A 26,155-nucleotide genomic window follows, 5' to 3' on the forward strand; every position below is an offset into this window, starting at 1 on the left:
CAACACCTATAACAAAAAACCCATATATAATATGATTACAAAAAAATATCATGAAATTAGAAAACAAAAAACATGCTGAAAATATTTAAGATAGGAAACATTATTAGGTCTTTAAGTTTGTTCTTGCAGTCAAAATAGGTGAGTTTTAACAGCACTCTTGAATGCAATCACTGTCTTTGTGTTCAGTAGGCAATTCATTCCATGTTGCTGGGCCCTGGTATGCAAAAGAATGTTGTCCACATGAAAAACCCATACTTACTGAGTAGTTTCATAGTATGTTATCCTAGAACACTGCCTTCTCAATGGAAAATGTCATACACTTGGATATGACTTGGTCTAACATCTTACTGAAGGTCGAATTTCAACATCTGTGTTGATATCTTCTCCAAAACATGGATGATTCTTTCGATGTGTTTATGAGAAAGATGCCAAGTTGATATGTGTACAGCATTCCATAACTAGACTGACCAAATTAATGAGAAGGGTCAGGGTCCAGCTTCTCTACACTGATTATTCATAACACAACGAAGATATTAAAGTTATACAGGTCATGAACAAAAGCCAAAATTACCAAATGTTTTTGTGGTGTATCATGCAGGAATGTCACCATCCCTGTGGTGGACATCCTAATCTTCCAGGGAATGACCTTAGATTTGGGCTATATGTACCAGTATATGGAACTATGGGCCAAACATGTCAAGACTGATGTTGTATTTGTCACATCTCTATCACAAGTCTCAAATACCATTGAATTTCATAACTGTTTTGAAATGTTCTGGAGAAAAAGCCCTGAGTGTGCAGTTTTCAAATTATCTAAACAACGCTTTAAAAGCAGAAAAACTAGATCTTGTGTAAAAATATTTTTGGGGTTCCTTTAAGAAGGTAGGATGATGAAAGTGGAGGGGTTCATATAACAAAATCCAGAGACCCACCGACAAAGTTTGGACCATCCTTCATTTCTGAAAATAGCTGATCCAAAAATCTGATGAAAGGGGAGTGGGTCATGGTTACTAGGGTGTGTGTGAGGGTGTATACAGATGTATGACAGAAATGTTGGGGAAGGAAAAACTGTGTTGCTCTCTCTCCCCTCCCTGCCTGCCTCTGAAACTAGGTGTATATGACTGCCTGTAATTCACTTAGTCAAGTGAAAACAACAGAAACCTATCAGTGAGAATTCATCTGTGGATTCTAAGGCAACAACCGTCATATCTCATATATGTTATCTATCAAGGTCAAGATGAGACAGGAGACTGTGCTGAAATGGCAACTCTTCTGCTTCTTGTTTTCTCCATTCCATGCCTTGACAAAAGTGGATAACTCAGAACAAGACATATTTCTATCATTGCCATGAACTAAATTCCATCTATTTCATTATCAGATTGGCATGTTCCAGCATTGCAGTTTCATCACCCACATCAGCAGGAAATGATGATTCAGAATCATCAGCATGTATAATCATTTTGCCTGTCAGTTATGCCATCAGTTGCAATTACATTATGAAATGCTGGTCCAGTGGGCCAGCTTGGTCAGATGGCTCCACAAGTAATGCTGGTTCCCTATAAACTTCATAAAAATGGTTGGTCCAGTCAATCGGTCAGCCAGCTTGCCACTCCGAAATCAAAGACTCTTAAATGTACAAAGTTTATTCTCATGGCTGGACCAGTTAGGCAGCAGTCAGACTAGCGTACCAAAGATGGCACATACCTTGTGGTCTGGCCAGCTGGTGTGGTAAGGTTGGTACAACCTGCCAACTATGTGGTACATGGATGGCTTGACCAGTTAGGCAGCAGTCACACTAGTGTACCAAGGATGGTACATACCTTGTGGTATGGCCAGCTGGTTTGGTATGGTTGGTACAACCTGCCAACTATGTGGTACATGGATGGCTGGACCAGTTAGGCAGCAGTCAGACTAGTGTACCAAAGATGGTACATACCTTGTGGTATGGCCAGCTGGTTTGGTATGGTTGGTACAACCTGCCAACTATGTGGTATGTGGATGGCTGGACCAGTTAGGCAGCAGTCAGACTAGTGTACCAAAGATGGTACATACCTTGTGGTATGGCCAGCTGGTTTGGTATGGTTGGTACAACCTGCCAACTATGTGGTACATGGATGGCTGGACCAGTTAGGCAGCAGTCAGACTAGTGTACCAAGGATGGTACATACCTTGTGGTCTGGCCAGCTGGTGTGGTATGGTTGATACAACCTGCCAACTATGTGGTACATGGATGGCTCACTCACCAGTTATAGATAACAGCCTCCCAACTATACTGTAATCGTATATAAAACTCATTTGTATGGCGGGACCAGTTGGTCAGCAGTCAGTTTGGTGTACCAAAGACAGCTCGACCAGCCATAATCTAACACTTTTGAGCATTTACAGGTTGTTATCTGTGTTAATGAAGAAGTGCACTGAAATAAATATACATATGAATTTAAAAAATGAAAACCATGCTATCAAAATGACTTTGAAGTGTAATAGCACTAAAATATTTCTCTGGTAAAATGGAATATGTCCAATCAAAATCACATATGACAAAAGCAAATGGATTTGGATTTTTTTTAAAAATGTAACTAATTTGTCAGTCATATCACTATGATGACTGCAGTGTGGCAGTTTATAGTGATATCTAACACTAGAGCATCATGCTGCATACATGTAACATCATGTCCCACCCAAACATTATCCTGACACCAGGCTGACTAGTACCATTTTTATAAGTCTTTGGTATGACTTGGCTGGGGTTCGAACCCACGACCTCCCACATCCAAGGCAGATACTTTAACCACTAGGCCGCAAAAGCAATTACAAATAAGAACAGCACAATAACTGTAAAGTATCTTTACTTCTTAACTTCAGGGTAGAAATATTATGAATCAAGTCACCTGTCAATTTGTAGTTGCAAGTGTTTGTTGTCTAGTCCATTTTCACTAACAAAACTGAGTGCTTGTTCCTGGAACAGCTGTCTCAGATCAATTCTCATTTTAAAGAACAAGGTAACAAGGCCAACAACTAATAAAATTCTTGATTCTGAAGATTAAAATAACTTGCATGTGTTAAGGATCATATTGTATTGATTTTCCACCACTTGTATTGATATGTACAGCAATAATATTAATACATCGATGTACTGATGAATAATTTCACCCCTAAATGGCAGTGAGCATAAAGTTCAAAGAACGAGACTCAAGTGAAGCTGAGCAGAGAAAGGCATATCCTCTCACAAGATCAAAACTGAAAGAAGCTGTCAGGGCATTAGCGAAAGAGTGATTCATGACTTTGTTATTCAATCTTACGTAGATGACGCTGTACAAGTCCAATTGTGTGTGGTACCAGCAGAATGAATATAAATGACTTTCAAAAAAGAAAGCTTTTGAATGCCATGGATCCAGATTTTCTCTGGTAGATGGTCAGAGGTCAGTGTGTTATCAAATAAGCATTCTATTTATCTACTTTACTGAAACATGCAAGGGTGGGAAGTTGCAAATTCAACACAATTTTTGTGTTCGTAAGTTCTGGGGAATAAGATCTAGATGACAAAAAGTTTAACCATTAAGTTATGGGACAGGGGAAAAAAAATCATCTTATCTTGTCCCAAGATATATGGTAGATATGGTAGTGAAATTTCCATACATCACATATTTACCTACATCTGATCACTTCTGAATAGATGGAGGTATTTTGATACAATAATTATCCATAATTTATAATTTACTTTTAAATTCTAATTTATTCAGTTTCTCTTAACAGTTGAGCAAACACTTTATATTTATTTAATATTATGCAGAGTGGATTTCTATATGCACAACTTTTAACTAATTTGAACGAGTTCTCACACATCACTACTAATGTTTTGTGCTTTTCTCATTTGTTCTCCCTGTCAGCAACTCTGCTATTATGCTGATCTTCTATACGGTGGTAAAATTAAAATTCATTTCTTTGGATAACAAGAGATAGTGTGGTGTGCCACAGCAAAACCTTAAAATAGTAAACATCTGATTGATGGGTAACCACCCACCAATGAGAATTTCTTCCATTTGTCTATTGCATTTAGAGACAGATTAGACACACCAGAAGGGCTAGACTGCAGTGTTATCAGAGTTTATTTTTCTTATTTTAATTTGATCAGGGAATGTATTAGATGGAGAAACTGAAGATAAATGAAGAATGAACTGTAGCTCACACTTAGCTACTCTAGCAAAATTAGGTCACACTAACCTATTTAGCAAACATAAACTGTACACATCAAGATATATTCACATATCAAATAACTTGACACTTTGGCCAACTGTACATGTGAAACATTATATATATATATATATATATATATATATATATATATATATATATATATATATATATATATATATATATTCCACATGGGTATATTGTATCAAACCATCCACAAAGTTTCTTCCATTTTAGAAATCCAAAACTTTTCACTACTAGTATATAAATAATTTGCGCTGCTCTTGCCAACTAACCACATATATGACATGCCACTGTACAATTGCATGCTCCAACTAAGTAACCATAAAAGCATCTAAAGAAAACGGGTCCATCTATAAAACTTACTCTATCCTAGCCACTCCTAGTAGTGAGTAATGCTGCTCCACTCCCCAATCAAAATCAAACATCGTCTTTTCCAGCTTTAATTTCTCAATTCCAAGACTCAGCTTGAAATTGCAGGGATCAATCTCAAACAAGAAATTGATCGATCTACGGATGAATCCTACATCCACACAGCAATCTACAGCTGCACAGGTGTCTTTGAGGAGACATGAGGCATATTCTGGGATAGCTGAGAGATTTGATGATATACGTCGGCATTCTGAAAGAATCCAAATGATTGTTCAGCGTCCTGTGTACTCACTATTTTCTGTGGTGTACCAATTTTAAGGGGATTTGATGGTTACTACAAAGTACAAATTTAAAGACCCCAAACACAATTATCTTTCTTGGGAAAAAATGTTACCCTTTGCCAATCTATGAATTTAGGTATCCATGCAAATTAAATCTTTAACAAGTGAATGAAAACTGATATTTCAAAAATAAATTAATTCAACGTATAGATGTATGTAATCAACGTAAGCTATCTGTTTAATTAACATTAAAGTTTCACAAATTATGTATTAAATATCTGCAATTTACTGTCAATGCATGTTTCAGTTTTTGCTAAATTTTGAAAATATAGTGCTCATAAGATGACTGCTAATAAATCCTTTCCCATGATGCACCACCTGTTTTTAAAAGTAGGACCTTTTTAACTTCATGTTAAGGACAGAAAAGATAAATATCGAAAAGTGATGTTTAAAAACAAAGAAAATAAAATGAGACAAGACTTGTTTTTCCCCCTAAAATCCTTTAAGATGCCCATACTCAAAACATACTTGAACAAAATAGACCTTGTACTCTGACCTAGGACATAATCACAAAGACTTATGACAGCTCCCTGACACAAGTACATGCTCAAGCTCAATACTTTGTCAATAATCACAGAATTGTAATAAACATAATATTAATAATAAAAATTTGTAATAAATCAGAAACTATTTGTAATAAATATTATATTAATAGTAAACATTTGTAATAAATTGGAAACAATTTACTTGTAATAAATATTATATTAATAATAAACATTTGTAATAAATTGAAAACCATTTATTTGTGATAAATATAATATTAATAAAAAATATTTTTAATAAGTTGGAAACAATTTATTTGCAATTAATATAATATGAATAATAAATGGATAACTGTCAAATGATGTGCATGAAATTTAATGTCACCAAAAATCATGAATCTGGATCTTTGGTTAATTTTAGGATTGCTCCAAAAGTGAGACATGGGGGTGGCTGGGGGTAAGTGGCAGTCAGGTGATTTTGGGGTGAGGGTACTGTAAGGAACTCAAATACAGGTATGGGTATTGTTATGGAATCAAAACCAAAGACATCTGAACCCCACCAGAACCAAACTGAGCAAATGAATGAATATTGGTTTGAGCTGGCTATATTTACCCCCATGTTCTAAGACATACCATTGGTCCATCCTGGTGGTCGAGTTGTCCTACTACATGGTGGGGTCTGCATGTACTCAGATAGTCCCAAGGTGTCCAGAAGCATCCCAGCCATTGAGCTGCTGTCCCAAGTAACACCCTTCAGATAGTTTGTCAGGGAGAAATCTGTAAAACATGCAGAACATTCAATTTATACGGTAACAGCAAACTAATGAAATAATGAGCTATGGAACCAGCCTATGTATGCTGGTATATTAAGTACTGTATTTGAGAGAGTGAAGGTCTCTGAATGGCTGAAAAAAATTACCACGGAAAAAGTAACGTATTTTAGATGAAGCATATGTGTAAAGTGCACGTAACAGTAGGTTTGAGCCTTAAACCATGTTATTATTATCAATGTCACTGCATAGTTAGTCCTGGAAGTAGGGGGAATCATTTTTGTGGCCATCTACAAGAGCACGTTTCACAAAAACAAGATGTGCAGCACACATTTTTTATTCTTTTAAATGTTTCCTCTTGGATAAATCAATCACAGGATGTAAATGTGTTTCACTGATATTACCAAAAAAGTACAGTAACCAAACATTAACAAATACAGTCTATGGGAAGTGAATTAGTTGTCTGTGTCCTACAGCAACAAAATCATCCTGTGAAAAGAGACATGGATAATGAATACACAACTCTTTTCTCACCCATTTATCAGTCAGTTTGGGTGAATTTATACTTAATTTCAAGAATAACTTGTCTCTCTTGTAAATTTTGAATATATATTCCAATTTTTCATCATGCAGGATTTTTAAAACAGGTATTCTATATGAGCTTACTAAAATGTGATGCAATGATTTTCAAAGTCATACTATATTCATCCAAATCTGTGTCATAAATTCAAGCCAAAAAAATGTATGCTTAACAATTCTTGGCTTTTAGAAATGGACCTATATGACTGTATTACTAATGGTTAGGAAGAAAAATGTTAAACTATTATACTAATTTAAAAAGTATGTCTAAAAATATTGTATTTTTCTATATTTTATAAGTTTATAAATATTTTTTCTGGATTTTTCAACCATTTTTTTCAATGTCTTATTTTACTATGAAAGGATCTCTCTCTGCCCCAGGTGCAATAATGCAAATGGTCAAGGAAATATCTTCTTCTGACAACTGTTAAGACATTTACCTTGCAATTTCATTATCATCAAAAGATTCCAAGATTTACTTGCCTTTTCCATGGCAACCACTCTATTTTACAATTTCATATAAACATCCGTGAGATATGCCTCTTACAAGGAAGAAAGGCTGATGCAACTGATTTTATATATTTACATTCAATGATGGTGAGTAATTTTTCAAGGAAAACAAAAATTTGGAATATTTCACATGGACCAGGAGCCCATATAATGATGACGAGATTAAATATTAAGATTATTATTATCTGCAGGTAAATATCTTTACTTGGATTCAGAATATTGGTTTCCCATGTTCATTACTTAAGTTTAAGTAACAGACCTGATATTGTTGACAACTAAAAATGTTCTAGAATTGAACTTTTGACTCTCATTATGGGACTCATACTGTGACTTAGGTTTTCATATAACGGAGAAGCAAGCAGAAATTCTGTATTCCTATCTTAACATCCAAAGTAAAATCAGTCTCTGAGCTGTGTTCAGTGTTTAAGAGGATTAATTTAAATTATTTTTGGGAATTAAAATGTGTTCATAAATAATTTTGGACAAATCACTATTTTCGGATCTGATACATCAAGACTATTAGCACATCAACACAGCCAGGCTATTGGTACATCAGCATATACATGATTGGAATTCATTCGGAACACCAATGAAATTAAGTTGCAACTCTATACTTTTGGACTTGTCATAGAAATTTAAGGACTAGTTGGGATTTAATTCAATACTGTAAATCATTTGAAATGTTCACTTTGTATTCTAGAGAAATGAATTATTTGTTTCATTTTACAAAACTTATTTTAAGACTATCGAGTCGTACCACATGGTGCAAGTGTAAGGAGTAAACAGTCCTGCTGCTTAGAGCTTGTAAAATGTTTGCTGTGCTGTAATATATTACCTGGTACACGCCATCCAGTACCTTTGGGGCAGAGAGGTTTAGGGAGCTTAAGTCCACGGAATGGAGTAACCTGGAAGGCACAGGGGCGAGTCTCGTCACTCTCCATGCAAATGCTTAGTGTAAGGTATTCAAACTCAAACATCCCATCATTAGGTAGGTCACGTAGTACAAAGCTGAAATTATATTTAATTATGAGTAATGTAAATGGTACAGTATATGCCTGTAACACAGTTTAATTATCATCTATGATAAAATTTCAGTGCAGAAACCAATCAGTAAACTTGACTTCTGACCTTCTGACCAGAACTAATAAGCTTCTCCCTTAACCTAAGTGCTAACCAGCCACAGTCCAGATCTGTGATGGAAATATAATTCTATGGAAACCATTTTTCTTCTTCAACCACAGTGACATTCACCTTTGACCATTTGACCCCAAAATATATAGGCTTCTTTCTTACTCCAAGTGCAAGCTGTCCACAAAGTTTGCCACTGGTATGTGATGAAACTTAATGCTACTGTGCAAAAACCATATTTATTCTTTTAGTCATGGTGACCTTGACCATTGATCTTTTTACTGCAATATCAACAGTTTTCCTTAACTCAAGTGCAAGCTATCCACAAAGTTCAATCACAGTAGATAATGGAGAACTGAAGATATTATGTACAAACTATCTTTTTCTTTCTTCTGATCAAATACCTTGACCTTCTGAATTTGAAATTAATAGGGTTCTTCCTTACCTGAAGAACATGCAATCCAAAAAGGATTGGCTGCTATTTGGAATGATGGAGAGCAAGAGTTGTTGTGCAGAAAGTTTTTTTAATTCAGTCAGTGATCTTGACCTCTCACCCCCAAATTGATGGGGTTCCTCCTTTCTATCCGATGCAAGCAATCCAAAAGATCTGGTAACTGCAAATGGTGGAGTTATTGTGGGAAATCATTTTTCTTCTTTCAGTCGCAGTGATACTGACCTCTGAGTAATTAAACCCAAAACCATTAGGGTTCTTTCTTAGCAAGTTCACACATTCATCTGAACTGGTAGATGGTGAACAACCCAGTTATTGTTTGGAAATGAAACTGGTAACAAAAGCATAAACTGACTAATAGCATTGTAATATAATATGCTCCATGTACCAAAAAGTGTTGTGCCATATATAACAATACTTCAAAACTTCATAAAAAAATATTTTAAACTCTGGCTCACAAGAGGTTATTGAAAATATAACAAATAAATTAATTGGTTACAAAGAAAAAAGATATTTATGTTTGACCTGCCGAATGAATATTGGATTCCTACTCTAAGAATGCAAATACAGTTTATAATTCTTGCTATTTGGCACTTCTTAAAAATTTCACAATATGACTGCATCCAGTGTTGGACAAAAGTCTGTTCTTGCATGTGTGTGTGTGAATGAATATATATATATATATATATATATATATATATATATATATATATATATACTTACTCAGTACGAATAACACCATAAAGCCATAACTGTTTCTTTACACCTGAAAAAAATGACACAGACACACTTTTAATTTTTTCAACCCAGTTATCTCACTTTTTCTTCAAATATATACAGGCATTCATTTATAAGTGATAATCTATCATTTAATTTTAAGGACAGAACTTAATGTAAAGTACAGTGAACTCACTATTTTCATTGTGGCACCGTACCAATTTCCTTGGATTGTGGTTAATACAAAAAGATTTTAAAGTCAAACAAAACAAATGGATGCTCCTGAAAATAAATGAATTCACAGAAATACAAAATATTGCAGAATTACATGAATCATTTTATTCATTTTAATTTTAATCTGCTATGTCATAACTGGCATTGACTGGAAACAAGTAAATGTATTTGTAAGCAAAACATAGGGATTTTATTTTATTTTTCAAAATGTCCAGTACATTACTGTACAAAGTACTAATTTTTACAGTACAGTACAGTACAATAAAAATGCTTACACCACTCAAAGTCAAACAGTGTCACGATGTATTTGGCTTTTCTGTGGAGGGATGGAGGCGCTTACCTCACTTCAAGTCAAACAGTGCCACGGTATATTTAAGCTGTTCTATGGAGGGATGGAGGTGCTTACCCCACTTCAAGTCAAACAGTGTCATGGTGCATTTAGCTTTTCTAAGGAGGGATGGAGGTGCTTACCCCACTTCAAGTCAAACAGTGTCAAGGTGTATTTAGATATTCTGTGGAGGTTTGGAGGTGCTTACCCCACTTAAAGTCAAACAGTGTCACTGTGTATTTAGATTTTCTGTGGAGGGATGGAGGTGCTTACCCCACTTAGAGTCAAACAGTGTCATGGTATATTTAAGCTGTTTTATGGAGAGATGAAAATGCTTACCCCACTCAAAGTCAAACAGTGTCACGGTATATTTAAGCTGTTCTATGGAGAGATGAAAATGCTTACCCCACCCCAAGTCAAACAGTGTCAGGGTGTATTTAGATTTTCTGTGGAGGGATGGAGGTGCTTACCCCACTTAAAGTCAAACAGTGTCATGGTGCATTTAGATTCTCTGCAGAGGGATGGAGGCGCTTACCCCACTTCAAGTCAAACAGTGCCACAGTATATTTAAGCTGTTCTATGGAGGAATGGAGGTGCTTACCCCACTTCAAGTCAAACAGTGTCAAGGTGTATTTAGATATTCTGTGGAGGTTTGGAGGTGCTTAACCCACTCAAAGTCAAACAGTGTCACAGTATATTTAAGCTGTTCTATGGAGAGATGGAAATGCTTACCCCACTCACAGTCCAACAGTGTCACAGTATATTTAAACTGTTCTATGGAGAGATGAAAATGCTTACCCCACTCAAAGTCAAACAGTGGCACTGTGTATTTAAGCTGTTCTATGGAGAGATGGAACACATATTCACACGAATCCAACAGCAGGTTGATGGAGAAGTGTCTGTTCAGCAAAGGGATGTACACACAAGTATCAATCCCTGTACAAACCGATGGAATGTGGCATCGCAGGTTATCCGGTAAAATAACATTATCCACACTGAGTGGTTTCGCACAGTCTGAACAAAAGAGAATAGTAAAAGAATTTATTAAATTGGCCCAATCCAGTTACTTCAATGTACAAACTGAAAAGCATTGATGCCAGAATACTTGTATCAAAACTGATCAAATTCTGTTGAACAGCTTTTGAGATAAAATTGTTTAACCTCTTTTATACTTTGTATCATGACATCCAAGGTGGACTGACATCACATGTATTAACCTAACAGACCTTAAGCAAAGATGCTTTCCATCAAATTTTGTCAAATTCTGGCAAATGATTTTTGAAACGAAATTATTTAAAGGTTTTTACTTTTAAGCAATGCTGGACAAGATGATACATGCTAAGTGTATGACAGTGGTTGAGTAAATAGTAGGTTCTCATTAAAGCACTCACCGGTGCCCCAACAGTCAACTGACTTCTTTTATATTTGAATAGCTGAGAGCATGTCAAATTTATGATGATTATAAGGAAACTAAAATAAACCAGAGTGTAATCAGTCATTACACAGCTCATCTAGTTTCTAGTAATCAAAGTAAACACTGTCATGCAGAATTAAATTCAGAAACAGTGATCTTGGCCTCATTTCTAACTGTAGTTTTTGTGAGCATATTTAAAAATCTTTATATCTGAAATTTCAATCATTTTAAAATATGAAAATTGTACTATACAGCCAATATTGTGCTAACATTGTGAAGAAAAAAAAAACTACCTACCTACCCATCCACTCAAAACCCTACCTACTGTGACAGAGAACTAAAGACATACAAGAATGAAAAAAGAATGTAAATAATGGTAAAAACAAGTTGATACAAAGCAGATTAATGTCACTTCTATTAAGAATAAAATCATTATTAAGAATCACTTTTAAAATCACTGTTCTTAAAACCTGCTTGAAAAGCTGTTATCATTGCCCATCCCTAGAAGCCTGATATTGCAGAGTGAAAGTCATAGGCTTTGAGTAATCTTAGAGTAACAGCCTGTAGTACATTGTTCATGCATCAATAATTACCTTGATAAGCCACTGCAGGTGAGACCTCACCTGAAAACCATGCATTTCCCTCACCCATTTCCTATAACCATTCAGTACACAACAGACAGTTAACCTGCCCTGGGTAATATATTACAAAATACACTATATAATCATTAATATGGAAGGTTATCATCCACTACACATATTCCTCCTTTCAACTGCATTGGTATTATGTTACGTGTTTAGGCTCGAATAAACAGTAACACAAGAAAGTGTGAAAAAAACAAGCTTTGAAAAAATATAATAATTTATTTCCCTGGAAAAATTCTTTAAAAATGAAAAAAATGAACTTATGATTTTAGGACTCAAATCCAAAAATAATCCAAGAATAATCAAACCAATAAAATTTTAGAAGTCCTAATAAAACAATGTTCTTCTGATTCCATGTTCGAGTCCCGACAAAGAATCCAAGATGGTAGACAATGATGTATGCTGTAACCTGTAGAAATCTGAATACATTTTTATAAAAGCTGTCCTTGTTCAACAATTTCATTTGAGCACATGTATTTTCCAGGAATAAAGAATTAATCCTGTTGAGTCCAAGTAATTTGAAATAACTCCAAATGACACAACACTTCCAGTGTAAAGAAAAAGCCCAACTGTGTTTACTTCTCCAACACAATGGTTTAAAACATGAATTTTACGCCATGGATAAGGGTCACATGGTCATGTTTACATATAACAAAAATCACGTAGCCTCTGTATGTCCATGATAAGACTCAATCATTTTACTCTAAGAAATAAAATAAAAAAATTGTTTACATCTTAAATCAGTAGTCCCATCATGACCTCGACAACAACCAATTTTAAAAAAAAATAGATTCTGAAACTGACAAACAATTAAATCAGATATAATTAAAATAAATATACATAACAATTGGTCACCAAGGGCCTTGTCACAAACTGCCTTAAAATTATTCCTTTCTTTAATGTATGCATTAAATAAGTTTAGATTGTTAATATAATAAATACTTGAAAATATATTATCTGAAGTCGACTGTGCTAAACACATTATCTTAAGTTCACTGAAGAACACAAACACATGTAAACGCATTATCTTAAGTTCACTGAAGAACACAAACACATGTAAACACATTATCTTAAGTTCACTGAAGAACACAAACACATGTAAATGCATTATCTTAAGTTCACTGTAGAACACAAACACATGTAAATGCATTATCTTAAGTTCACTGTAGAACACAAACACATGTAAACACATTATCTTAAGTTCACTGAAGAACACAAACACATGTAAGTAATATGGTCCTGATAGTGGCATAATAGTTCTCACCAGGCAAAAAGATCATGCCCTTCATGATACCTGCAATGGGTCAGTAGAAATATGACCATATGCAATGTAAAACTTTGCCAGTCACAAGTACAATTTCTATGGACAAAAGCTAAAACCTGGACATCTAGAGTGGTCAAATTAAGGTAGGAAATTCCTTTATTTCTTTTATTTTGACTCATATTGGGGAAAAGTATATCAATTATACTACTGGGAGGTAAAGCTTTTATTTTTGTTATTTTTGATTATATAGAATAGGAGTAGTGTTTTGAGGATTCTATTTTATTCATAACAACTCATTCTAGTAGATTGTTTTTCACTACTTATATATTTATTAGTATAAGTCATTGCTCATAACTTACAAACTATTATGTTTATCAAATATATTGATTGTAATTCATATTCAAATATGCAATCCTAGTACATTGAATATACTATGCTTTTATGTTGTAATCTACTTGGCATAGATTAGGTGCAATGTAAATATTTCATATTTTCATTGTCTTGCATTCATCCAATGTTAGGACTGTTTTCATTTAGTGTAGAGAGATACAAGTAAATGAAGCCGTGACATCAAAGAGCACTGGAATAAAAGAACATGAGGGAACTGTACATTAGTCTCTCTATGTAATGTACACATTAACCCTATACATAACAAAATTTCATTTTGTAGCCGCTTACAACCCTGGAGAGATAAGGCTGGGTTGAGACTGCTCAAGGAAGATTTTGCTAGCCTAGGAATCCTGCCACAAGGGTGGACAACCCAGTATGTCATAAAAATGTCGAGACACATGAGCCCCAGTCACACGAACCACTTAGTTAGGACTAGAGACTGTTGAAGGGAAGAGTTGTGCTAGCCATGGAATCCTTCCACAAAGGCGGACAAAACCGGCACATCCTAAGAACATCGGAACATGGGAGCCACAGTAACAAGTACCTTATAATTCATTACATAGTGGATAAGCCATAGGAAGACACACCTACGCAATGAAGAAACCATTGGAGGTTGTACCTATGCAGTGAATACATCACTGGAGGGCATGTATTCCATTAATAATTTTTCAGTGAGGAAGTATCAGTAAACATAAAAGTGCTCTTAAGAACTTTAAGAAAATACAATATTAAAGAGCGTTTTAGCTGCAGTTATTTATTTCCATATTACTGTGCAAAATATTTTTTTATTATCTATCATAATCATCAAATTAAATCTTAATTTTTTGTCTGTGTTGTCTCTATATTCTCAATAAGTAGCGTTCCAATCATCCATTTGTCTGTTTTGTGACAGCCTTCTGAGATGACTAGGTCATATATGGGTCTAGCATAAATGAATCAAAATATCATAAATACTGAACCCATATTAGAATTATATGTAGATCACTGTGACCTTTGATTTTAAGGGTGTAGTGGTAAGAAAGATGCATCCAGTTATCAAGTTTCGTGTAGAATATAAACAGCACCCAACAAATGTAAAATCTGTACATACAAGTCACTGGGCAATAAATATAGGTCACAGAGAGCTTTTTTGTCAAAAAGGATGTAGACAAGATGAAATCAACTCACCATGTTTCAAGATTCAAGGTAGGATAATGGACATACAACATGCCAAAAATGGATGTGGTCATGATTTAAATGCAAGAACTTAAACAAGCCAGTAAAAGATGAAATATATGTCATTATATATGTCAAACTTAAAGACCTAATAATGTTTTCTACCTTAAATATTTTCAGCATGTTTTTTTATGTTTTCTAATTTCATGGTGGTTTTTTTTATATATAATCATAACATTATATGTTTTTTATATTACAGGTGTTGTCTAATGCTGCAAAGCGCTTAAAGAGCTTCTAAAGATTAGGTACTACACAAAGTCCTCATTATTATGATCATTATTATGATGGGCCTCTTTTGTTGCACTGTTGTGGCTTGTTAAGTGTGGAAAATACACAGACATTTACACTCAAAATGTGAATCTGCCACTACTTGGCCCTGGGTCAAGTAGTAAAGACTTACAGCAGTCAATTTACACTCAAAATGTGAATCTGCCACTACTAAGCCCTGGGACAAGTAAGTAGTAAAGACTTGGATCAGCAATTTTAGTACCATGAGCAGCTTTCTAAAGGAAATTAAAGGGATCTACACCCTAGAGCATCATCTACATGGGTTTGCTAAAATGAAGGAATAGTGTACATACATACATAAATACCAAGGCAAATATACAGATTGATAGATACATAGACGGAGGGACAGAGAGACTGATCGATCAATAGATGGATAGATAGATAGATTAAAGAACCTATTTTCCAGTTGCCAGTTGTGGTTGGTGAGTATAGTTTGGACTGGAAGCTGCAGGGTTCCACCAAGAGGTAACCAGATAACCCTGTCTCCTTAAAGAACTTGTCCACAAGATTGCTAGCAAGCTGGCTTACTGCACCCCCTACATTCTCCAGGATCCATTTCTCCATTGAGAAATCTGAAGAAATAATTGAAAGTAGTTTTTAAGATAGATGTATGAAACTATACATAAAATCCAATTTTTAAGTAATATGGAAAAATATACTAAACTGAATTTATAATATTTTACATATTATGTGGAACCTGTTTAAGCAATATACATATATGCCTTAATATGCACACACATTTCCAATGGGTCAAAATCTGTGCCCAATTTTCACTCAGTACATATTTCAAAATCCAAGCAAGAACTGCATGAGGAGCAGTTGCTAAAATCTACCTTACAACGATTTTGTCAGAACTTACCACTATTAATGTCAGATGTCTCTTTACTAATTAATGAGTTAAATTCATCTAAAAAATAATCTCTATACATGTTGTTTTGCAGCATGACCGTAATGGGTAAGATAATACACCTCCATGTGAAGAGCTCCCAACAGAAATGGAGATAACTTCTAGTTTGTACATACACACAACAGGGATCTTGTTTATAATATTATTTGTATCCACTTACTTTGGAAGATGAAAATGCATATTTTCCCAATAGTGTGTGTGTGTGTATATACAATAGATTCACTGAAAGTCAATAATAAGCACAGGCTCATGTCAGCACAGTTGACTGTAGTTTATAAAGCATAAACACTCATATTAGACGTCACATGAATTTATAACTGTAAGGCTCCCATTAAACTTGAAAATAGGATGTTCTTCCCCTCTTGCCAATAAAATGTCAGTCCTAAATGTGATATATATGTTCGTTTTTCTTTAGAGACAATGACATCTTGCAGTCAGTCTGCCTCATTTACAGTTCTGTCAGTGCAAGCATTATGGTCATTATAAACAGCTTCATTATGACCGGTGTTTGCTTGGGGAATTCAGAAGTTTGGACAACAGTATCTTCCAGTCTCAAATGAATGCAGAGATGAACACTGATGACACATGCATTACCTTCAAACGACCTACTGAATTACCAAAAGCAGCTATGACCACCTCTAATCAACTATATATTTTGCCATCCAAAGGATTTTAAAGACAGCTAGAAACCTGATGTTGTCATTTAATGTCACAGGTTGTGATTATGTATTTGCACATGTTTATGTGTTTGTATGGCAATGATATTTGACAATGCTAAGCCTAATAACTATATCTTTCTAAGTGTATTAAGTGTTTTGAAAAACCCCAGAAAAGTTCAATTTTTATTCAATTCAGATTTGAATTTTCACTAATTTTCTACAGGATTATATCAAAAGATAGTTTATTCTCAAAACACATTTTTGAAGTCTCAATGTCTGGGAATATGGCAGGTATAAATATATTCTACACAAGTCTTCAATCTCTACTCAGTAAATGTTTTACATAGTATCTGACCTAGTTGGTCGAACTCCCATTAACTTATTGGCTCATCATACAAAAGTCTATGATCTATTTAAAAGAGTCAATCTTTCTTGGACTCATCTTCTTCCTCCTCTCTTCCCAACTTTTAGTTCCTTTCCTCCCACTTCTTAGAATTTCCTTCTTCACACTTCTATTCCTTTCTTCACATTTCTATTCCTTTGGCCACTGACTTGTCCTGGCACCTTGAAAGCTTCCTTTCAAAGTTCCCAAGTATCAAATTCCAAGTTCTTTAACAAGCTAATCCAATCCCACATATTAAATGGAGTTCCTTTCCTTTTGATCTACTTTAACCCACCCCACTTAATTATACCTAAAACATGGTGGCGAAAAATAAATATTTTGGACTCTGCCCCCCCCCCTCATTTTTTTTTTTAGCCCTGCATTCTACTTTATCTGATATCCTTAAACATTTGTAGTTAGCACATCAAAGTTCTTAACACCTTATGTACAAGAACCCTACTATGCCTCTGGTATCCACTAAGCTAAAAACAAAGGATTCCATCTCTTTCAAGTATTTTGGTAGCTCAAGACTGCATAACACTTATGTAGGAACTCCTACTCTAATATTAACAGATTTAAATCACAAGGCAATATACGTAAGACACAAAATTCACCTACAAACAAGAGTTTTTTTACATTCACAAAGTTTAGGAAATTTACAACGTGAAGAACTCAATGTGCAGAAATTATTTTCTCTCTGTCGGTCACGACTGTGAGCTACCTGTGACCTTTTGAGACCACATTTTATAGTGTTCTACCCTACTTCAATGTGCAAGCCATCTATAAAAAGTTTGGCAACTGAACTGGTAGACAACTAAAGTTATTGTATGGAAACTAGATTGATAACAGATGGAAAACAGCATACCATAACAGGCTCCACCTTACTGCAAGTTTAGAATAAAAAGGCAGTGGCATAATATACGGTTCATGAGTGAAATTCTACATTATAGGGATCATACATATTTATTCAGGTAGTAACATTTGCAGAACTCCAAACTGCCACCAAAACCCAAGCCAAATGGCAAGGCTTAACACACCCGAGTTATTTTACAAACAATGACACCAGAAACAAAATGCACTATCACTTTCTTTTCTTATAACAAAATGAATAAACTTTTAAGTTTTTCTGATGCAATTCAAGTTTCTATAGTAACGGCACTGATCTACCACTAGCTTTAGAAAGGGCAGCACACGCTCCTGTTCAGCTAGTATAAAATGTGTATATGACTATGTTACAAGAGGGCCTCAAGGTAGATTAGTTTTTAGCTAATTATGTTACCCTCTTTAAATAAGGTCATTATTATTATTATTATTATTAAGAGAACCAACTTGGATTTTCTATCGAGAAATAACTACTTTTGTGAATATTAAAGCAACATTGTCAACCGTAGTTCCTCTGAAACAAATGAACACACCAGTTACTGTGGAGTAGATGAGTTAAAATCCACTTTGCATGCATACATCATTATTTTTATTACTCCAACTGAAAATTATGTATTGGGACCTCAAAAAAATCATTTTTCTAATCAGAAAATATCTCTCTTCTGTGTAACTGGAGTTGAAAGTAGGATTTCATTTTTTCAGTCAATACACACATGATACAGTATGCAGACCTGTAAAAGATCAGTCTAACAACACATCAGGTCAACAATGCTGTGTGAAATCTCACCACATCCAACAATGATGCACATGCATTTTTCGGATGAATATAACTTACTGAATTAAAAATATTCAGGGTTCTTTTTTTAATGTTTGAGGCAAATCTAGTTAAGCAATGAAGGGCAATTCTAAAACTGAAGCAACAGCAGCATGAAAACCAGAAATGAAAATAAAGGTGCATTTTATGTTAATTTAATAAAATCAAGTACCTCCATATTTTGTAATTGGTTACAACTCTTTAATACCCCATTTGAATTATATTAATTACACGTGTTTCTCAAATCTTATATATAAAAAGTGTAATATTGCTCATGTAGAAAGTGAACACTTTGAGAAATAAAGAATGTAGAAGGTAATTACTGGGAATACTGAAATCTGTTTTCCAGTTGCAAAGAGGTTTTGGCAGAACAGCACCAACCATGACAGGAACCACAACAATGCATTCTGAGGAGGATGGGTCCAGACACACAGAGAGTGTTAAGTTGACAATATATTTTTTCTCCACTTCATGTTCCACAATGGAGTAGCTGACATTTGTGAAAAATATAAAAGGTTTATCTTTCAGAATGCAAGAAAAACAATACACATTCTGTAATTAAACACAAGTCAGTTTTAAAATGCCTGAATAAAAATTGTAGGTCCAATTATACTGAAGTATACTAATGATATCTTTTGCAACCTAAATTACAAGAGAATCTGTCAGATCTCATGACTAATGCTTACAAACTCTAAATTACAAAACTATACAGTTTATATTGATAATTTTAATTTAAATCAATCATTAATGGGTGTCTTGTGCGAAAATCAACCTTTTCCTATATTATTTTCAAGTAACAAAAGCTAAGAAGAAATATTATTATTTTTTGTACAAAAGATTACCAGAGTTGTATATAACAGTTTATTAAATTGAGTATTTTACAAAAGATTACCAGAGTTGCATATAACAGTTTATTAAATTGGGTATTTTACAAAAGATTACCAGAATTGTATATAACAGTTTATTAAATTGGGTATTTTACAAAAGATTACCAGAGTTTTATGTAACAGTTTATTAAATTGGGTATTTTACTCCCTGGTCTGGAACTATGGTGCGATTTGGAATTAGTTGCATTTTTATAAATCTGAAAGGATATTCTATGAACACTGCAAAACAAAAACTAAAAGACTTCATCAAGCTGTTGATCATGTCTTACTGAATGTACCAAACAGCTTATTAAACAAGTCTAATAAAGGTTACCTTCAATTATATGGCAATATTTGAACAAGTGCTCTTACAGAAATTAAGGACCATCTTTTCTAAGTGTACAGCAAATGTGGAACTCCTCACTACAGCATAGTTTTACTGATAGAATACACATATTAGATACACGCTGCTTGCCCCCCTTGACCCCAAATCGCAATGTTACCAATTTTTTTTTTACAAAGTTTAATCAGTCCATGAATAGTTTAGTCAGGTATGATTTAGATCTAATGAGATGAAGTCTCAAATCTGACAAAATCTCTGGTCCACCAACAGCTGATCCTTTTAGTCAATAACACTGGGTCCCTGTCACAGGCTGGAAGAAGGTACAACCTCATCAAGCAAAACTGTGTCTTTTTGCTGTAATAAGTTAATATGTGCATTTAGTTAATTTATTTGCATAAAACCTACATTAATCTCTCGACTGTTATTTAATCTAACGGCATTAATAAATTTCTTAAATATGCAATTTTACTTAATTTGTTTATTTTATACTGCTTATATAAAACTCTGGTTTGTTACTATCCAAAACATTTGAATTTGGAAAAACCTGAAACATCTTTAAGACAGAAGTGGTATTTCTTATTTTGGGTACATCATTAATCATACAGATAAAGAAAGCAGTGAGTCACAGGATTCAACCGTATAGTGTACTTACTCAAGCCGAATGACATCAAGCAGATAGAATTTGCCCATTTGTCCTAAAATTTAAAGAAATATTGTATTAAAATTAAAATTCACGAAAAATCAACCAGAGTAGATAGTCAAAGAAAAATCAAGAAGTTAAGATGAAAATAAAGTATGTTTCTCATGATAACTGTAACCATTTACCACTTCAGGGCATGAAAAAGACACTTGTCTCATTCTGTACAGATCAAATTTGCCTAGAGTCAAACAGTCTTTTATATTATCATCACTAGTGACAAGTAAAATTTCTCATAAAAAGGTTAAAAACCACATTAAAATAAATGTTATCCCAGTTACATGCATTCATTTCCACAGCAATTTTATTCCAAGAAACTCTTAAGACAGAGTTAATTGTGCAAGTTTTCATAAATATTGGAAAAAGAAGTGAAAGCACCTGCTTAACATGTTCATACCTAGATAATGTACTAGAATATAGCAACAATTCTAGATCTTGGATGCCAACCAGTATAATTCTTTGTCAAGCAAATGGATAAATCTCAATAGTTTGATCAAAGTATTAATTATATTTGTGATAATTCTTTGTCAAGCAAGGTTCATACCTAAATAATGTACTAGAATATAGCAACAATTCTAGGTCTTGGATGCCAATCAGTATAATTCTTTGTCAAGCAAAAGAACGAATCTTAATAGTTTGATCAAAGTATTAATTATATTTGTGTTTGCAAGACTTGCATGAAAGAACCACTGGCATGCATACCAAAAAGTTTAACTCCTGAAACATTCAAATTTTGGGGGGGATTCCTGAAATTGCATGAAAATCTAATCATCTAAATATGCCAGATTTCATTTGTATATTTAAAGTCCACAAAATGTCTCAATAACTGAAAACTTCCTAATTTATAACAACCTAATCAGTTCAAAACAAATCAAAAATAAAATATGTCCACTGTATTTCCCCCCCCCTTGTTGAAACAAGGATTTTGTCAAAAAGGTTAAGTCCAAGAAGCTTTATATTTTTTTTAAAAATGGTGTGTGTGTGATTTGGATTTTTAATGTAGCTTTAACAATACTTCATTCATATCGCTATGATGTCTGCAGTGTGACAGTTTATAGTAATGTCTAGCACTGGGGCATCATGCCACAGACATGTAGCATGATGTCCCACCCAATCACATTATCCTGACACAAGGCCGACCAGTCCTAACACTAACCTCTTAATGCTGAGTGCCAAGCGAGGCACCTGTTAGTACCATTTTTGTAAGTCTTTGGTATGACTCGGCCAGGGATCAAACCCACGACCTTCCACATATGAGGCGGACGCTCTAGCCACTAGGCCACCGGAGTGGTTTTAAAAAAATGGAACAATTATTGTAATTATATGAAAATCTAATAGGACATGTATGTATGAAAACAATTAAATTTTATTTGTCCATCAATAGATGGTTTGGGCTTATCTGTGCTAATATGATTATTGTCCCCACAAAAGGCCCCAAAATGTTCACAGTGTCAAAAATTTAAAACATTGGCAATATGTACTTAAAAACTATATGTGCATACAAATAGGCATGTTGAATTTCATTTTCCTACAACAAATGCTTTCGCACACAATCTTACTTACAAGTTTATTGGGATATATGGATGATGTACAGAAATACTGACAAGACCAAATCACAATGCCTTCACTGTAATCAGTGGCCCATAAAAATGTTAGGAATGAGCAATTTTATTTATACATTTCATCAGTCACTTAAATCATTTTACACCATTTACAATAAATATGGTCCATATAGCATGATTTTGTAGTGTGTGTTTTAGTAAGTTCAGGTAATTAAGAAACAGAGAAGACAAAATATTACAGTGAACACTTGAATACTACTTAAAAGTTCAATAATGAATCAAACTTTACAAATACGCAAGGCTTCAATAGATCTTATTAAATTATAAGAAACAGAAGTAAAAAATGTTCTGAATATACAACAACATAAAAATTAGCAAGAAAATTTTACCCCAACTAAAGTTCTCTAGGGAAATGTTGACCTCCTTCCTCTCAATTCCAATACTCAGGATGAAATGGCAGCCATCAACAATCAAACGTGCACTAACTGAGTGCCGGATACCTGGAACATCCACACAGCAGTCGACCCCAGTACAAAACTTTGGTACATGGCAGGACACCATAGCAGGAAGAGTGGGCAAAACCAGGTCCAGGGGGCACTCTAAAATAATAATGCACTCTAAAATAATATTGATACATTTAAAGAGATGATTCTTTTGTCAGTGTGGTTGCCACTTTTCAGCACAACATAGATTATACATGGCAGCCAGTATAAATGGTGGAGGACGAACCCCAGAAGGAACCACCAATGCATTAGAAGTTGTTGTTAGTACTTTTAATACTACAGTGAAATCTTAACAGCTCAAACCCAGCTGACTTAAACACCAGGAACTGGTTCAATAGCATTTTACATCTGTAATTATGGTAAGAAATTTCCAGATAAAACTCTTGTGTTTACCTAACTCAGGAATCAAAAACACAGGATTGAAAAATAATTAAGATGAGAAGCTTTTGTCCAAGAAAACAGTAACATGTAACCAGTAGAAAATATTATATTTAATAGTAAAGAAACAAGAGGCTCATGTGGTCTATGTATCACTCATCTGGCTTACACAACAGCTGCTGATCATGTTTATGTTGTATTATAAGAACACAACCTGGGTAATCTATTGCCCAGACTTATACCATTAATGTTGTATTATAAGGACACAACCTGGGTAATCTACTGCCCAGACTTACACCATTAATGTTGTATTATAAGGACATAACCTGGGTAATCTACTGCCCAGACTTATACCATTAATGATTTACCTATTTTATTATATTCTGATTAAATGTTTTCAAAAGATAATGGCATAATTAAATATATTCAGTCTCTTGCTCATATTCAAAGACATCCAAGATCCTGATAATGTAAATTCATTCCTCAGCATGACTCGCTAACCCAGACCCCCTTTTCATAAATTCACTTGACCATATAAATATACAGGACTTAAGAAACAGTAGGATAAGGGTTGACCTGATCTCTCGCAATGAATTTTGTTCTGTTATTTTGTATACTATTTGACCCTATCTTAAAACAATGCAAGTCAAATTCAGCAATGCATCACAGCAGGTTTGTTGTTGTTGTTATTGAAGCAAAGCGAATAACTTCAGTCACATTATCTTGACACCAGGCCAACCAGTCCTGAGTGCCAAGCGAGGCAGCTGTCAGTACCACTTTTGTCTTTGGTATGACTCGACCGGGGATTGATCCAATGACCTCCCACATCCGAGGTGTATGCTCTAACCACTAGGCCATAGGAGTGGTCTATCTTGTTTGTAGTTACTCCTAGTCTTGTATATTAAGTGTATATAAAGTATTAGCTCTATATTGTTTTAGGTTTATTCTATATCGTTCCTATTCCATTAATAAACCCCATGACCAGCAGTGAGTGTTGTATTCATCACTTCTCCGTAATTATAACACCAGCTCACATGTACAAAACTGCTTTTACAAATATTACCAACAGCAAATTACAATTCAACATAAACTATTAAAACATCAAGACTAATTAAGACTCATCAATACTAATTTAGACTAATTAAACATTTGTAAATAATCAAGACTAATTAAACATTTGTAAATAATTATGTGTACATATCTGACATATAACTATATAAAATAATGACAAATTATAGTGTAAAAAAATAGTGTATTCTATATTCAATTCATAGAGTTTATTCATCAATTCATAGAGATTTTTCATCAATCTTGTGGAAGTCAGTGGGGGAAAAAGAATCACAAACAAAAGGTAGTTTTAGTTTTTATATATGTTGAATTTTACTATATAATTATAAGGAAATAACAAAAAGACAATTGGCCAATATCCCCAAATCATCAATAAAAAGTTATTTGGCTGCAGCAGCTTCAGGCTCTGGTAATCATCCCACAAATCAACTGCCGTAGCGACTCCAGCACCTAGACAGAGCACAGAGTCACTACTACAGTTCTTAAAGGTAAAAAGTTTAATGGTACAGTAGCCTTTCTAAGTAGTATCTGCTAAGACAGGTTTCACTGTACATGTGAAAGTCAGATAAAGATTGCTAGAGAATGCATCCTGACTTTGAACTTCACATACCTTTGTGCCATCCAGAGGAATCAAATGTCAGGTAGGGATATTGTTGTCGGTTACAGGGAGTATCCTTGAAGTACACAGCAATTCCCAATTTCTCCAGAAGATAGTCAACAGCTGAATCTTTTAGTCCATCCATCAGACTGGCTCCCTGCTCTGCCAACCAATTCTTCAGGCTAAAGTCTGAAGAGAAAAGTTAATGATAGCTGCAATGATGATGGCTGGGTGGTGGTTGTGGTAGTGATGGTAATGGTGATGATGATAATGATGATGATTCTTATGATAAATTGATAACGTACCTCGATTAAGGAATGGCATAGCTAGGTCACATACTGACAGTGGGAACTTGGTCTTAGAGAGCAATGGAAACACAAGTGGACAGTAATTCTTGTCAAAGCAGATCCTGACTTCCAGGTCCACCTGAAGCTTGTTTTGGGAAGACAACAATTCCATGCTGTAACTGTAATTCAAAGATGAGATGAAATAATAATAATAATAATAATAATAATAATAATAAAATTATAATAATAATAATAATAATTTTAAAACTAATATTCTTTAGTAATAAGATAATGATAATCGTGTTCCATTTCTCTTATCACAGGCAATCTAAAAACATATCTAAAAACATGTAATGTTGATAATGTACAATTTTTCTTTCTATTTATCTTAGCAGAGAATTCATACAAAAAATTCATAAAATATTTGGACACAATATTTAAACCTTCACTTTTGATGAGCTATTCAGATGCCAAATCATCTCACAGGATGCATTGTTGTCATGGTAATGAAATCTTGCTTGCTAGATCTTGTTGAGTTTTCAGCTTCATAACATTTGGATCATTACAAATTACTGAATCATGATCTGGATTTTCTGATGCTAACGAAATTTGAGCTACCACTACTATGATATTTATATTTTTGTTAAATACCAAGCAATTTTCAGAAAAATTAATACAATCAATATATTTAACTGAAAAATGAAGGAAACTGCTTAACATTTCACACTATTTAATATGAACTTCATCCTAAAGCCTAAAGCAAATGACATATTGATCAACTGATATATGTATGAATATCGCAGTTTATCAATGAAGTGTGTGAAATAAGAGACTCATTTTCAAAACTATGAATGTTAGATGCATGGGGGC

At 34.2% G+C, this 26,155-nt stretch overlaps 1 protein-coding gene across 1 annotated transcript in view; it reads right to left on the reverse strand.

Annotated features, from left to right (window-relative positions):
* Nucleotides 1-26,155, reverse strand: part of LOC149782244 (uncharacterized) — a 577,549-nt gene that overhangs the window by 429,854 nt on the left and 121,540 nt on the right. Inside the window, exons 53-63 of the mRNA XM_089935097.1 lie at nucleotides 25,304-25,464; nucleotides 25,011-25,187; nucleotides 22,841-23,050; nucleotides 20,845-20,887; nucleotides 19,307-19,473; nucleotides 15,735-15,911; nucleotides 10,923-11,138; nucleotides 9,569-9,611; nucleotides 8,102-8,274; nucleotides 6,041-6,184; nucleotides 4,579-4,834 (exon numbers count right to left, since the gene is read on the reverse strand). Of these exons, the coding sequence (XP_089791223.1) occupies nucleotides 4,579-4,834; nucleotides 6,041-6,184; nucleotides 8,102-8,274; nucleotides 9,569-9,611; nucleotides 10,923-11,138; nucleotides 15,735-15,911; nucleotides 19,307-19,473; nucleotides 20,845-20,887; nucleotides 22,841-23,050; nucleotides 25,011-25,187; nucleotides 25,304-25,464 (1,767 nt within the window). The remainder of the gene's footprint in view (nucleotides 1-4,578; nucleotides 4,835-6,040; nucleotides 6,185-8,101; nucleotides 8,275-9,568; nucleotides 9,612-10,922; nucleotides 11,139-15,734; nucleotides 15,912-19,306; nucleotides 19,474-20,844; nucleotides 20,888-22,840; nucleotides 23,051-25,010; nucleotides 25,188-25,303; nucleotides 25,465-26,155) is intronic.

Source organism: Sinohyriopsis cumingii, chromosome 15, assembly GCF_028554795.1.
Source record: "Sinohyriopsis cumingii isolate HCF-2022 chromosome 15, ASM2855479v2, whole genome shotgun sequence".
Taxonomy (NCBI): domain Eukaryota; kingdom Metazoa; phylum Mollusca; class Bivalvia; order Unionida; family Unionidae; genus Sinohyriopsis; species Sinohyriopsis cumingii.